This window comes from Anser cygnoides, chromosome 15 (genome assembly GCF_040182565.1).
Source record: "Anser cygnoides isolate HZ-2024a breed goose chromosome 15, Taihu_goose_T2T_genome, whole genome shotgun sequence".
NCBI classification, from domain to species: Eukaryota; Metazoa; Chordata; class Aves; order Anseriformes; family Anatidae; genus Anser; species Anser cygnoides.
The window spans coordinates 7,568,011-7,583,661 of record NC_089887.1 but is presented as its reverse complement, the minus strand read 5'-3'; the positions used below and the strand labels follow the sequence as shown (position 1 = coordinate 7,583,661).

Genomic DNA, 15,651 nt, shown 5'->3' with positions numbered 1-15,651 from the left:
ACAAACCCACAAAAAAAATCTAGGTCACTTGATCGCAAGTTTTGTATCCTATTTAGCCTTACTTTAGTAGTAAAAAGACTTTTAAAACAAACTTTACCCAAGACCACTGTGGTGAAGGAGGCTTGGTATTGACTTTTGTACATTCCTGCAGGCCAGAGGCATCGCTCCACATGTATCTGTCCGTGGGCAGGCCTCTGCAGTGACACAGTGCACAAGGAATGCAAGGTCATTTACAACATCATTCAAAAGGGGAGAAAGAAAAAAAAAACTATTTCTAGCAGTTCCTATTTTCATAAATGAAAGTCTTCTGTCATTAAACTCTGTATATAGAAATATTATGTGAGTGAGGAGCATAGTGGGAAAGAATCTGTACAATTGCTTCCAGTCACACCAAACCTGATGACCATGTAAAAATTTTTCTCTAGAGTGATATTCCTCACTACTAAAAATTACAAGGTGAATCCTGAGTGTCCGTGACATAGACACCCATATATGTGAATGCTTTTCAGTACTTCCATTTAAATATATTATTCAAGTATTCAAATGTACAATGTATTTAGACCAAAATATACATGAACATATATGTAACCTAATAAGAACTTTCACTCTGTGGCCTTAATAATAAAAGGTATTGCAAGCAGGCACTCTTTGTGCACTCACAAAGCACAAATCTGTAATGCTTTACTACAAATGGAGTTTGAATGGATATTTATGAATCTAGGAAATTCAAAAATTCTGCACCTTCCATCTCAGGTTAACCATAAATGTTGGAGGAGACTGAAGACAGAATATCTGTAGTAATTATTCTGAAAAGCTAGAACAACCCTCTTAATGATTCATTTGACATCAGTAAAAAAGTACACTCAATAAACACAAATCAAGTAAATAACCTGCTGCTGTATCCAGTGACTGGGTTCCACCGTTGGTTCTCGTAGATGTAAACACATTTCACATCTGACTGCGTATAGATGTTATCAGCACTACTGGCCAGTCCTGGGAGAAATAAATCATTTGGATTATACTGAAGCTAAACCTTCTAGGCACTACATTTTAAATTCCATTAGCCACAATAATATTGTAAATTACCCTATTTCTTACTTCTAAGCTGACAATATAAGACTGCAATACCAAGTCCTTCCTGATGTGTGGCCCGTTCACTGTACACCCCTGCATATGACAAAGGCTAAAGGAAGGACAGCTGAAATCACTTGAATAGCTGACCCAGTTGTGAAGATGAGAAAGAAACGTGTACACCACAGGAGAACAGTCATCCCTACCTTGGATGAAGCCACCTCCATATCCACCAGTATAAACCCAAGCTGTGTGATCATATCCTATGCCCCACACTATGCCTTGGTTATTGCACTCTATCAGCCGAAGATGCCCTCCAACTTGACGCCAAAACCTGCCAGAAAAGGTACAGTATTTTACATTTACCCCATACTACATCCATCAGGAATCTACGCTTCCCCTGCCCCCTACAACTCTGTCATCCTAAGGAAAGGCAACTTTATTTGTTTGCTCAACCTCTGTTCATTCAGTTAGTGAAGGCAGTTACCAGTTGAAAGCATTCCCTCTGAACTGGAAAGGTTGCTGGAAGGAACCTGTCTTCCTTCACTGGGAATTTTCAGGCTTTGAAGTATTCTGCTTTCCTTTTATTTTATGGCTTATGTTTTGCTATCTTTTTTGAACTAGTTAGGACGATCTTGTTAGAATCTGTATGTCTTAGCAGCCATCAGCTGCCTAAGCTTTAACTTCGTCCTCATTTTTCTTAAAGGCAGGAATCACCTTTATCTGACAAAAAACAAATCATTTATATATCTGCTATGGAGATTGGGAAAAAAAGAAGGGATGTAATTCTCCCAATACTTCTAATCTTGGCAGGTTAATCCTTTTCTGGAGCTTTATGCAGCCAGTTGGCCATGAAACTTTTCTGGAGAAGAATGGGGAAAGTAAAGAAATTGCAGAGGAGTGTTTTAGTTGTGCAAATGGTAGGAGATGGCTTCAATCACAGATCCCCTAAACTAAGATGTAAGAGAACATCAGTTTGTGATTTTCCAGATGCTGAAGGTGCTCTACCCTGAAGAAAAAGGACCAAAGTATTTCTGAAGTGTTATTATTCAAAGACACTGGAGGCATTTTTAAAAATTGAAGATTGGCCTTTGACCCCCCCAGTTCTGAGTTTGTGCTTGGAGAGCTTGCAGTACGACATTGTCACAGTTGTAATAGAAACTCTAAAGGAGATATTCCTGGACTGAAGTGACAGTAGAGAAATGAGACTTTCAGATTTCCTGACTCAGATAAAACTGAAAGCTCAAATTACATTACAGTTACAGTGACTAGGTTTACTTTTAGTGTAGGCCATCTCTTGATTTAGATCATTACTACATTAAGGATGCCATCATGAAAAATTTTCAAGTCATTTGTGATGGGATCTCAACCCAAATTTTTGAAATCACAAAAATAGCTCCATCATCTGAGAACTAAAATACAATTTGGTGAATTTCTTCAGATGCACTCGTAAGCATGAAGGCAGCCGTTAACCTTGTGACTGACAGACATCTGCAGTGTGCTATACATTCCAACAGCCCATCGATGTCACCAACTTGACATGAAAGACAATCTGTGCCAAGGCACCCCATGCAGAAAGAACAGCTTCTGAAACCCCTTACATTTGATCACATGGCATCAGGTGTGGTCCTGCCTCCAGTTCAGGACTTGGCTCACTAACAAAGATGTCTCCTTTACAAGTAACTGACCAAATGGCATGGTGAGAAGGAGGGCCTTGAATCCGTCTGCTTTCACAACAGGACATGTTCAGCAAAGACAGCTAAAAAACGAGAAGCAGAGAGCCAGAAGGTTACTTTCACAGCGAGAACAAAAATTTCCATATAGATGCCCCAGTACTACAAAATGAAGTTTTAGCTTTGCAGGTTCTTACAAGTCAGCAAAGTGAACTAGCATTTTTTTCTCAAAGGCACAGGAATGCAGTGTTTTAGAAATTATTAACAGAATAACTGGAATTAATGTGGTTTGTAGCATTTGACTTTTATGAGGTATCTTTCAGATTTTCATTTACTTTGGTGTGTGTACATAGGCCTGCCTGTATGTAAGATTCTCTACAACAGTGACAACAGTTCTTCTACCAATGCAGAGGAATAGACTCACTGAATTCAACTCCTAACTCATTTGTAGCCCAATCTATATCCAGAGGTAGGAAGGGAAGGAAAAGCAATGTTGGTTTTACTGTGGATAACTGTGGCTTCAGAACCAGTGCAAACTCTAGAGGAGACAGGAAGCCTTGGGTGCCCCTGACGGAGCTTGAAGAGGACTTCTAAAATACTTAATTTGTGAAGATAGCTAAGTAGCCTAGATACTGTAAACGTAACGCTCAGATTTCAGAGACTAGCTTTTATGTTTTATTTCAAAAATAGCCAGCTTGAAATGAAAATTTCACTGAATTACCCAGTCATTCATTTCTTGTTCTGTTGTGGCTGCTAGGCGGATTGGCCATCGCTGCTTCGTCCTTTCAGGTGTATACAGGGCAAAGGAGTGTTTGGCTTCATTCAGAACATCAACTATAACGGTGACTTCATTCAGGAATATATGAATATACTAAGACAAGAGAAAAAAAAAATGTGACTAAGGTGAACTCAAGATATACCTTCCTCAGTGCCAGCATTTTTGCACTTCAAGACTATGAGCAAGGCATTGCTGCCAAGGGTAGCAAAGAATCAATTCTTGGTGCAGAAGGAATGCTGTTCCTTACGTGGGGCTCAGTATCCAGGCCTGCACTACCTCTGGTTCATGTTGCCCATATGCATCAACCCTATTTGTGAAGACCCTAGCCAGATAAGCTTGGTTCTTTCTTCATAGCCAGGAATGTTTTGAACTTCCAAAGGCAATCCTAATTAGTGCAAAGCTGATGGTTTAAGCAACGTGGATGCTTGCTGACTGGGCATTTCTGACAGAGCATTTAACAGAGCTTAGAAAAGCTTGCAATTCGCTATTACCCTGGGCTACATTTGAATTGGTTCCCAAAACAACAGCTTATCATAATTTGCCTTCCATAAAAAAACTTTTTTTCCTTCATTGGTTGTCTTTTGCCATACACAACACTGTTGAGGGTCTTGAGCTGAACACACCTTTTTCTCCTCATGATACATGTAATAGATGAACAGGATGCTGTCGCGCATTCCATCACTCCCAGTGAACTGCTCAAGTGCCACTCGCACATCCATCCATTTGTGAGGCTTCCAATTTCTCCACCATTGCAACATCCCAGTTTTAACCCAAACTGACTGTAATGCAAACACAAATTTTCAGAAGTAAGGAAACTGTATGACTCTTCTTTCTCCCAAACATTATTTCTTGTGACCACAAGAAATCTCTGCTGTAGGTCTGTAAGGTCTGTATCATATCAGTTACTTCTGACACAGAGTATACCAGTGTTCAGGAAGCTGAAGACAAAATGAAAACTGACAAAACTGGATAGAAAGGCACTGGAATGGCATGTGTACGTCAGTGTTAACATTTGACTTCTGCAAAGAATGCAATAGCACACAGATACTAATTAACTCTAGTGTGTTCCTTACTATAACATGATTTCTGTTCCAGTTTTGAAAGATTTTGACATAACCTTTTAAACTGAATCAAAGCCCCGCACTCCAAGTGTTTTTAATTAAGTGAATTGCAGACTTGGCAATTGGCATTTGGTAATTAGCCATGAAGGGACCAAAACCATGAATGAATCTGAAAGAGACCAGGAGCTGATATTTAAGTGCTGTTTCTGATATTATCATCACTGATTTATTTATGCAAGTTATGTTAATCACCTAACGCTCACGGAGAGGAAAGGTTCACCTATGTGAGTCACCGTTTCAATTAAGGAGCCTCATCCTGTGGTGGAATAATTCTTACAATGTTCCACTGTTGAAAACGTTTCTCTGAATTTGAGGTTTCAGTATATGAAATAATGGCTGACCAGTGCTTCAGTTTCTCCTACACAAAACTATCAGCTAACATTTTCAGATGAAGATTGCTACTGCATGTTTAATAAGCCACTAGTTTCCCACAAGGAGCCCAGACAGTGATACTCCTGGAAAGCTGTCACAGACAGAAATAAGGAAGAGAATAAAAAGCTGACAGCTAAGTTCAGATGAGTACATCAGAATTGTACCACTGATGCCTAGTACTGACAGATCTAAGTGCTCACAAGTCAGAAGTAGGTATCCTCGCTGCTTACCTGCTCAACAGCCTGTTCGTAGTGCCTGAAATTCTCCAGCTCCCGCTTTGTCCTTTCACTGAGCTGCTGAAAAATTTGCTTTCGCCATGCTGCTGTCTGTGCTGGAGTGATAGACAGAGAAAGAGACTGCACGGAGGACGACAAACCTACAAGAGAAGCAAAACCAACACATTTCAGTGAGCTTTGAATACGGTCCTGTGGAAAAGTATCATGATACTGCTTTGAACACTGGACTGAATCAACCCAGTCTAACAAATTTTGCTAATTAACACTTTGAAATCAGTGTATTAAAGCCGAGCTTTGTAAATAATGCATAGGAATGGAACTACTACACGATTATATTGAATCTTTCAATGCTGTAACTTTATACAAATGGGACTTCTGTCACTGAACTGCAAGATAATTAGCTAATACAATGCATTAAGAGTTATGCTGTTAGTAAGTACTGGGATGCCACAATTCATGGTTTATTTTTAAGATATGGCTGTACTCCGCTGTCTTTCAAAAATGTAAATTCCAGCCTCATCCAGGTATCAATGGGGCTCACATCCACACTGCCCCTCAGTAACTTCAGTCTTACCCTTACCTCAGCAGGAATGGTAGTAGCAAGGCGGTATTTGTGGCATTGGCATCTCTCAAGAGAGCCTTTTTAACTGCTTCTAGTTACTATTCAGTGGTATTATGGGTTTAGCCTGAAGTTGCAGTTTCAGTGCCATTAAAAAAAAAGATGCAGTTCCAGCACACTGATTATTTTATAAAATTCTTACAGAAACTCCTTTATCACCTTTACACTTACATATCTCAATCCCAAAGTGCTTTACAGTTAAATACATGCAGCGCTATGCTCAGACACGGAGTATAACAACAAATTGCAGGAAGAGCAGTAATCAGAAGTTTTGTGCCAAGGTTTTATTTAAAAAAAAAAACAAAACACATTTTTTTTAAGAATATTGACTAATTGAAATTGGAAATTAAAGTCTTCTGTGGTGCTTGGACTTTACCTGAGGAGACAGTGAACCATTTCAGTGGGCTGTGCAAATCCACAAGGCAGCCTCCCCCAGACACCCAGGCCCACAGCGGGTGCTCATCGGCTCCGTACTGCTCCTCAGCTCCCACCGAGAACATGCCAAGGGAAGACAGGCTGGATGTTTCTGCAAAGGTGCTGACAGAGAGGACTGGATGCTTTTGGGCCTCCTTTAAGTCAATGTTTGTCCACTGCAGTTCTGCAGAAGGATTTGGGTTTGTAGACTTACAGCTTTCAAGATTAGATTTCTTATTACCAGTCGAAGCAACATTGGCTTCTCCTTGATCAGAGTCCAGAGGATCCACAGTCAAATTTGCACATATTTCTGCTGTCTGGTTGCCTGTGCTGCTACCACTGCCGCTGGCTGCAGCTCCCGTCGGGGGAGTGTTGGCAAGGTATGTGGGGATGCTTGGAAGATCTGTGTCAGAGGAAGTGTCTGCATCACCGGGAATGATTGCGTTTGTTTGGTTCTGAATATCATCAGTAAAGAAACAGCCAGCACTGAAGGACAAATAGATAATTCATTAACTATAATTCAAAACATAATAAATTAACACAGGCCTGAGACCACAGACATACAGAAATTGATGGAGTGTTGCAGCTTTAGGAGAGAAGCAGCAGACTTCTTATTGAAGGTCAAAATTGATCATTAAGAAAGAAGAGTCTAATACGGATCTAAGAGGAGATTTAATTGATCTTTGTAAAAATCAGGGGCGTTGGGTATCAACAATTCCAAGAAAAGCACTGAAGCAACATCCCATTTTTGGGATATGAAATAATAAATAGGATTTTTTTAAAGCCCATTATTAACTCTGTGCTTTTTGTCTTAGCTAGAGAGGTCTCCTACTCAGAGCACTCTGACTTAAGTAGCTTCTGCAGCATGCCAGCTGCACTGTCATGTCTTGCACAGCCAACAGCAAGCAGTCAGCAGGGAGTTACTGGTCTAATCTCTCAGGAAAGAAACGTACAGTGACGCTCTAGAGAAGGATAATCGCTAAGTGAAGCTGACACTTCTTCATGTTACTTCACAGGTAACATTTTATCTTTTTAGAGACCAGCTCCAGACAGGGATAATAAAGGCCAGAAAAACACACTGTACTGGAAGCATGCAGTGAATTCCAAAGTAGGAGCATCAGCTTCTGACTGCATCAGCTGCTGCTTATTGTTAATTTTAATGGCAAAAAAGCAAATGCTTTTTGGCATGCTTAACGGTTAGAGATGCCTTCCCTGCTCTTCCCTGTCTGTACCATTTGAACGTACAGAATGTACAGAAATATGTCCTAGCATTGAAACTCCTGGCATACAGAGTCTCGAGCAGGTATTTTACTGCGCACCTGAGCAGACTTGTTGAGCTCCCGGTCTGAGATCTGTCACTCTCTCGGCCGCATACAATTGCCTTCCATGTCTTCCCACTGAGCTCACTTGGCGTGACACCTTGGCGAAAATAGATTGCTCTGTCATCACAGCCAACTCCCCAGACCTAGGGAAGGAAAGGGCTTGGTGAAGGAAATGGCACGGAATGCAGGCAAAGAGCATCTACAAAGAGGTGCAGTGGTGGAAAATTCAGTGCAAAAACCTGCTGGACTCAGCATTTTCCCTTTCTGTTCTTTACTGCTGATACTGTAGATGCAATATGAAATTCAGTAGCATCAAAAGAAGACTGAACCTGAATGTGTCACATGAGAGACAGGCTGACTGTTGTATTCTGGTGAGGAACGCAGCCACGCATTCCTTCCTAGCAGTTCAAGCACATGGACCTCTTGCTCAGCTGTCCATATTGGCACTGCTGACAGTTCACACGTGAATACTATCTGCACAAAGAGGAACACAAATAGCCTCACAACTGGTATACAGGTGTCTTACCTGATTATTTAAGCCTACGTTTACCATCATCATGTCTCCAACCATTTCAATCCAGCTTGTTCCACAAGGATTATGTGAATTCACACCTCTTCTAAACCATACCTACAACAACAAAAGTCTGAAGTTTGCATCTTCTGTACAAGCAGGTGCACAGCTAGAATTAATTTTCTTTAGTGGATTAGTCTTAATCTCCAATACTGACTAATGCATTGCCTTGAGAAGTCACTCACCTCCATGTTTGTTTGTTTTAATCAGGTGAAGATAAAATAATTCTTTTAATAGTAACCAGACAACGTGTCTTTGTGATCAACTAAAGCCAGAAGAGCCCACAAGGACACATCATGTTATGACTTTCTGTGACAGTTAGTTTCTCAGCCATTGGGAAAATATTTGCTATTACATGTCAACTGTAGGCTATTTTTGGTGACTCTACATCAACTTCCAAACAATGTTCCTGTGAAGCTGAGCTGACAGAGTGATCTGACAAAGGGATTTTTTTCACTGGTACTGCTCTTTAAATTGTCTCCTCTTAGATTAGTTTTTACCAATGAGAAAGTGTCTGTGGGCTGGGTACCTGGAAAATTTTCCAGTTATGCATCTATATTTAGGATATGGTCTTATAATGACAAGTAGCTACTTTAGAACTTGTTGGTTGAAACATGTAACAGACTCTGTACTTGACTACCTTTGGCAAACCTGAAGAAAAACCTACTAGCTTATTTACATTTATTATAGCGGTTTTAGGGGCAGATGGAGCAGGCTGGACAGTCAGTTGCCATGGCTCAGCTGACAAGCAGTAACTCATTAAACCAGTGTAACTCAATTACTTAAAACAGCTTAAACTGTTTGAATTACTTAAAACACATACGCTTATCCCAAAATAAATGCCCAAAGGGAGAGCTACACCAATGATGTAACTACTTTGATTTAAATCACTTCCTGTGCTTCACTCTTACACTCTTCCTCATGTACAGAAGCCCGTAAGCCACACAGCCTATGAGGAATCTCATTCATATTATCCATCTCATTCTTAAATTGTCTGTGATGTCAAAGTAAGAATCTTGAACTGTTACAATGTCTTAGTGTTTGAAATCAAACACATTTTCTTCCCAAACAGAATTAATCTCTGGTTTTGGATTCGATATGAAGGGATTCATTGAAGGGAATATTGAAGTTGCACACAAGTATGTATATCACAAACCACAGTGTATTTCTGTAACAACAGGGCTACTGGAATTGCCCAAACCATGCGTATAGAGAGTCCAAATCAATGATATTTCCTATGAAAGTTACATGCCCATTTCAGAAGGGCAGATAAAAAAGGGAGAAAAAACAGAACCAGAGCATAACACCTCTTACCTTCCGATCTTTTGTAACACACCACACCACATCAACACCCACAGAGACATGCATAATCCCATTTTCAGAGTTTGGGGACTCCACAGTACTCCAGGACATTCCTGCAAGAAACAAAGCCCAGAAGCCATTGTAGGTTATTTTCTTATGCAACATTACAAAAATCAAGGAGGTTTCATACTAAATGTAGCAACACTTCACCTTGAGGGTTATTCCTATCAATTCCTTCTCTCACAATAGCTTGCCCTTCCCAAAGAGTTGCCCAGAGGAGGTCATACGGTCCACAGCTGATCTGTACAACTTCACCAGGAGTGGTGATTAAGGACCACATGGAACCTTCTGGATTGTGATGGCAAACGTTTTCTCTGTACCACACCTAGACAAGTTTAAAAAAACAAAACAAAACTTAGAAAAATACTACTACAACAATGAAGCTATTCAGAGAAGCATGATGACATCCTGATGAAAGAACAGTCCTCCTTTAACAACAGTTGTTTTTTTTTAATGCAGTGTTTGCACTGGCTGTTAGAAGTATTTTTTTGATGCCAATTATGCTGTTGAAGACTATTTCCTTATGTACTAAGGGAGGAGGTGTTTTTACAGATTAGCTTTTATCATGGACCTGAATCTGGATTGGGCACGTGACCTGTTGCTACAAGTTCTGTGTATATTTCAACAATAAAAAAAAAAAACCAACACACTTTGTTATATCTCAAGGCATGTTAAAAAAACAAACAAACAAACAAACAAAACACAAAACAAGAATGAACAAATACACAACATGAAAATGTTCCTGTTAGATGAGAGCCCAACCTCACTTTCACTGAACAGAGCTTGCCACAACATGGGTAAAAATTCCATTCTCTGCGCAGCCTGCAGTGACATCCCATCCATCTGCCAGTCGTGCTCAGACTGCCTGCATGATTTTTTTGACTCCAGTCAAAACAGGAAGGTCAAAGAAAGCATCCTGTGGTGGTCATACAAGCGCTCCAAAAGACGACTGCTGAGTGCTAAATCATCAGTTTTAGAAATACATTCGTCCTCTAGGGACTTTTACTTTGAGAAATGAAAGCATTTTATAATGTCAGTCAAGTAAGCCTGTAGAGTGGGATGCGAGTCAGTTATTACGGGGAAGCCTGAGGCACAGGGAATTTCATTTTAAACAATTTAACCAAGATTGCTTGCCTCCCCAGGCAGTGTCAAGTGTGAGTGCAGTCTCAGGCTACCTGTTACAATTACTACATTCTTCCTTGTGAGACCACAAGTTAGAAATTGTCTAGGGACAAAGGAAGGCTACTCAGATGCATGCTCTAACAATGAAGGAAGGAAAACAAGAAGCTATCTCTACAATACTGAGCAGAAGATGAGGAGCATTACAATGGGCCTAAAACCAGAAACAAAACAACAACAACAAAAGAAAGATGTATAGTTTTCAAAGGAGAATAAATTCAAAACATTCCACAGTTGGATTCTATGTTACCAAGTCTGGAGACTCAAACAGTAACCTCAAATCTCTCAATCCTAGAGAATTTTAGTAAGGAGCAGGCCTGCCTGCACAAGCAGTGTAGTTCCTTACCAACATAAGATGATAACAAACATGCCTTGCTTTAAAAGTACTTAACTCCTTTTCAGTAGTAATTTATATTAGAAAACGTATGGAATGTGCACATACCCTTCCTTGCAAAGAAACCGCCCACACTGATAAACGGCCAAGAGGCTCATCAGTGATTTCCCATCCTCCAATTGAGATGTCATTGAAAGGGTCTGGCAACTGATCCGGATCATCCCGTGATACAATCTGGAGCAAAGAGAGGGAAGACTTAGAACAGAAGAGATGCTGCAAATGGATAGGCCGTTTTGCCGATGGCTTAACTTGCTTTTTGCAGGTTTGTTTCAGTATCACTTCCCAAAGAGGCTAAGCACGGAGCTTCTTTCTCTCATTGAAGGCTGCTATTTACAGAGGGCGGAGAAACACTGCTGAAGCAGCACAAAAAAGTCTTTGTTTCAGCCCCAAACTAAAGGAAAGTTTTGCTCACAGAACATTCCAAACAGATGTTCTTTGAGTTGGAAAGCCAGAACATCTCAATTTTTGCACATTCTCAGAATGGAGCAACATTTATTAAATAACAGTTATTTATTCAGATAAAGGACACAGCTGGTTAGATGATGCTAAACAGGTGCCATCTCAAAAGAGAATGCTTTGTCAATAACCAAAGGAACTTCAAAAGTTAGCGTGAAATTTACAGAGGATTTGAACATCTATCTCCAACTGCATTAACATGAGATTTGGTACCTTATTACCACAAGTTTCTAAGAAAAATCCCAGCTTTCCATTTATGCTTGCGAGAATTACAAGGTTGGAAGTCAAGGAATAAAAGTCCAACCTCCAGAGCAGCAATAATCAATTATAAGTGCAGGGAAATTAATTTTTATTTCAGAAAAGAAAAAACAAAAACAGTTTAGTTAATGTTAAAAAGATATCCAGAACCTTTGCCCAAATATCCCGTGATTTGTATCTCCTGTATCTGATCCATCTCCTGCGTCTCACACAAGAATTCCACTTCTTATCCTTTGTGTAGGTGCTGGGGAAGTCTATGGCGTAAGTCCAGCCCTGCAAACAGAGGTTTTCTTTTGTGAAAAACTGGACCAAGGAAAAGCTTGAAATCTTAACTCAGAACGATTCTGCACAAGAGTCATTCCTACAGACAGTACAGGTTACTGTGCATGTCTTAACAGCCTGATTAACAGACAAGCTAATTCTGTGAATGATTTATGAATCATATGAATCATGTCCTAATTCCTCTGCATGATATATACAGAACAAACAAGATACAGTAAAGCACTTTGCTTTCTTCATAGTAAGTTTTTAAATAGCAGCAATACAAAGTTGGCAGCATTTCTTGGCCTGATCCAAAGAGAAAAAACAACAACTCCTATCGACTTCAAAAGCTTTCAAACAAGATCCTTCCTCATGTTGTATTATAGCTGAGCTATTTCCCAAAGAAAAGTAGCTATGGGAAGTTAAGAGGTACCTTTTATTTTTATAGACCTTTTGCCATTTTATAAAAGTGCCTTTTATTTTACAGACTAAGGATTCCCAGAATAGATCTCTTTTTGGTATTGTTCACCTACCCCTTTCTCTGTTGGTTCCCCTCCAATATTTTCATCCACATACCAGTCAGACTCCCACTCCCAGTGTGGTGAAGGCAGTGTGAAACTATCAAGCTGCTGATGTTTTAGCCCGCTCACATCACTCCACTGCCAGCGGTCACTGGGCAATAATTTCTCACAAAAGCCACCAACTGGATTCCAGCGCTGCCAGAAATAATAAAAAAAATGTTTTATTTGAAATCACATCACCTCATTGGACATCTACAGAGCCCTAGTGAGTCATAAATTATACCTTTTTTTTTTTTTCTGCAGTAGAAGAGGAATAATTCTTGGGGTGAATGAACAAGTGGTCATGCTGTAGATCCCCAGCTAATATGGTCTTTGGAAGAAGCTGGTTTAAAGTATCAAAGAAGGACCGACTGCAGAGCTAGTCCCAACCAAGTAAATTTCAACTACAAAAATAGGAATGATGGATGATATAGTTTACTACTTACAGTGCATTTTTCTTTGGTGATGTATGGCACCATGATATTGAAACATTAGGATAACTCCTGTGTAGATGGCTTTGGGATTTCTAATGTATCCCACGTGAGAAAGTTGACTAACACGTGGCCTACACTAGGAAAACAGCATAGTTTCGACACCAGAAACTGTCAAAACAACTACATCAATAAATCTTCCTGTATCTTATCTTACCATTTTTTTTCCTAAATCGGTTATAGAACAAGTAACTTGCTAGGCTGTTCACCAATGCAGTTGTGGTTTTTCTTTTTTTCCGCCTCAGTTTTACCCGCTATAGAAACACTGGCAAGACTGGTCAGGTAATACTGTCCTGCATTTTAGGGCACATGGGAAATTAGTTGTTCAATTAAATTGCCATTATGCAAAATATTACTTTTTCTTACTAAGAATCTTACTAAACTGCTTTGCACATTATCTGTAAACTACTTGAGTTTAAATCTGTTGTTAGCTCTCACACAGTATTTCCTTTTGTGCTTTCTAGTGTTTTGTTTTCCAGTTTTTCATAGGCTAAAAAAAACAAAACTAAAGTTTTAAAACAACAAACCAAATCAATTTTAAAGTTTTTCATTTTTTAAAGAACATGCACGTTTACTTAGCAAAATGAACATTCTTGAATGGACAGAAAGTTGTATCAATGTTAAATAATGTACTAAAATAGTTTGTTCTATCTTTACCCATGTAGATAGTTAATGTATTTTCTCAACTTACATTTATCCTTTTACCCCTTAGAAAGCAGAAAAATGTGTTGAAGAGACTTATTCTATCTCTCAAATAACTTCTGGTGAAGTTAAAAACAAAATAGATAAATGTACTTAAAAACACTGTTAAAAACATTCTTTTGATGTATCTTACATAGAAAGGATCATCTTAATAACACTTTACACAAAAAAAAAAGAAGCTGGAAACGTACTTTAATGGAGAATTAATGCCCTTACTAGAGAATTCTCTGATATATTAAAAATAGTATTTCAAAGAATTCTTAAGAATTCTTAAGAATTCTTAAGAATTCTTTGAAACATTACAAAAAGAGTATTTTGTAAGAATAGCGTATTTTTGTTGCCTGTTACACTGGACATTTTCTTAAGGAAGCTATGTCTTTTTCACCAAGGAAAGGAACACATCAGGTGGAATGGGTGAAACAGCTTGCATGAAGGATGCTGCAGTGCACGCTGTTCCTTTAGCAAAAGCCAGAAAGTATAATCTTCCTTTGGGAATTAAAATATTAAAATAATAACCTATTCAATGCATATATACTCTTCAGAAACATGAGGTAAAAAATGAAAAATAAAACCAACACTCAATCCGTGAGAAAAACCTACAGAAACAGCTAATCTATGGATTTGCTTTCTGAAGAACATACAGCAGAGGTATGCATAGTGTTCCATACCTGATTCTCATAGGTCTCTTCCTGGTATCTAATAGGAACATCACCTGAGAACACGTAGGTGTATACTTGATGATCGCAGGCTATTCCCCAGCAGCACTGCTTGACAGCAGAGACCCGTTTGAATTCCAGCTGTGTATCCTTACAGAGCTCCCAGTGCTGGCCAACAGTGGACAGAGTGTAAACCCTCCCAAATATGTCAACACCCCACAGAAGGGAACTGGACATCGCCATGTCTGAAAGGCAAAAAGGAGGTATTAATGGAAATGACAGTTATAAAAAATGAATCTCGAACCTAGTGTTCTGCTCGGATCCAGCACCAGTCAAACTAAAGAGAAAAGTACAGAATGATCTTTTATAAACAGCCCATGTGAAGCTGACAGACGGATCTCTTTCAGTCAGAGCCACACATAGGTCTGAAAATTCTTGTGAAAGACCTTGCTACAGCCACTCTTGTCCATCCTACAAGACCTTGCAATGTTAATAGCACAGTTTTGGCAGGCTGAGGACAGAGGCCAACAGTGAACTGAGACACACTGATGAAGCAGCATGGAGTGTTTCATAGCAGAAAGCTTCGCTCTCCAGAGCTGGTCATGCCCTACACACACTGCTCATCTCAGGTGCACAAAGCCACGGTGTCTCATGGTACCTCCTTCTCAGCCTCCTCTTGCCATCTGCCAACGTAGCCACACAAGTGCAAGGGAAAGAATGTGAAGTGAGAATTCTCCATAAACACACATATAGTTTTAGTCCGTGGACATCTCATGCTTTCAGATAGATGTTCGAGGTGCTACTGCTACCAGGAAACCTCTTTCCAAAGCATGCTGGTGACCACTCTGGGATCTAATATTTATTTAATATACATAGGTGTGATATTTATTTAAGTATACACAGAGCACTGTTTGACAGTAGGCAATTGTTTGAGTTCCATTCCAGTTTTATCACTTAATAAGCTGCTATATTCTGGGCACTGAAGCCCTCCCTTAAATGGAGGGGTCAGCATTTTCTGCAAGGTAGGTGTAGGCCAGTCCTTTCAGAAGTCAAGAAAAGCTGGCTTATTTCTGCCAGCTGCTGTCTGGATGCCATTAAACCCAACAAGTTTCAGTTGCTCTGTATGTACGACAAAACTAGTGATGAGTATTTTGA

At 39.6% G+C, this 15,651-nt stretch overlaps 1 protein-coding gene across 4 annotated transcripts in view; it reads right to left on the bottom strand.

Moving 5' to 3' along the window:
- TECPR1 (tectonin beta-propeller repeat containing 1) overlaps positions 1 to 15,651 on the bottom strand; it is a 29,889-nt gene that overhangs the window by 8,779 nt on the left and 5,459 nt on the right. For 3 of the 4 annotated variants that reach the window (XM_013177069.3, XM_013177070.3, XM_048065458.2), the window contains 16 exons: positions 14,509 to 14,741; positions 12,621 to 12,803; positions 11,977 to 12,099; positions 11,161 to 11,286; positions 9,690 to 9,864; positions 9,492 to 9,592; positions 8,133 to 8,234; positions 7,604 to 7,749; positions 6,247 to 6,770; positions 5,246 to 5,391; positions 4,146 to 4,301; positions 3,466 to 3,615; positions 2,673 to 2,830; positions 1,278 to 1,405; positions 891 to 993; positions 98 to 194 (listed from right to left, as the gene is read on the bottom strand). In XM_013177069.3, coding sequence (XP_013032523.3) covers positions 98 to 194; positions 891 to 993; positions 1,278 to 1,405; positions 2,673 to 2,830; positions 3,466 to 3,615; positions 4,146 to 4,301; positions 5,246 to 5,391; positions 6,247 to 6,770; positions 7,604 to 7,749; positions 8,133 to 8,234; positions 9,492 to 9,592; positions 9,690 to 9,864; positions 11,161 to 11,286; positions 11,977 to 12,099; positions 12,621 to 12,803; positions 14,509 to 14,739 — 2,649 coding nt within the window. In that variant the 5' untranslated portion in view covers positions 14,740 to 14,741. Of the gene's footprint in view, positions 1 to 97; positions 195 to 890; positions 994 to 1,277; positions 1,406 to 2,672; positions 2,831 to 3,465; positions 3,616 to 4,145; positions 4,302 to 5,245; positions 5,392 to 6,246; positions 6,771 to 7,603; positions 7,750 to 8,132; positions 8,235 to 9,491; positions 9,593 to 9,689; positions 9,865 to 11,160; positions 11,287 to 11,976; positions 12,100 to 12,620; positions 12,804 to 14,508; positions 14,742 to 15,651 lie in introns of those variants that run through there. The other variant, XM_013177071.3, reaches the window with a different exon arrangement.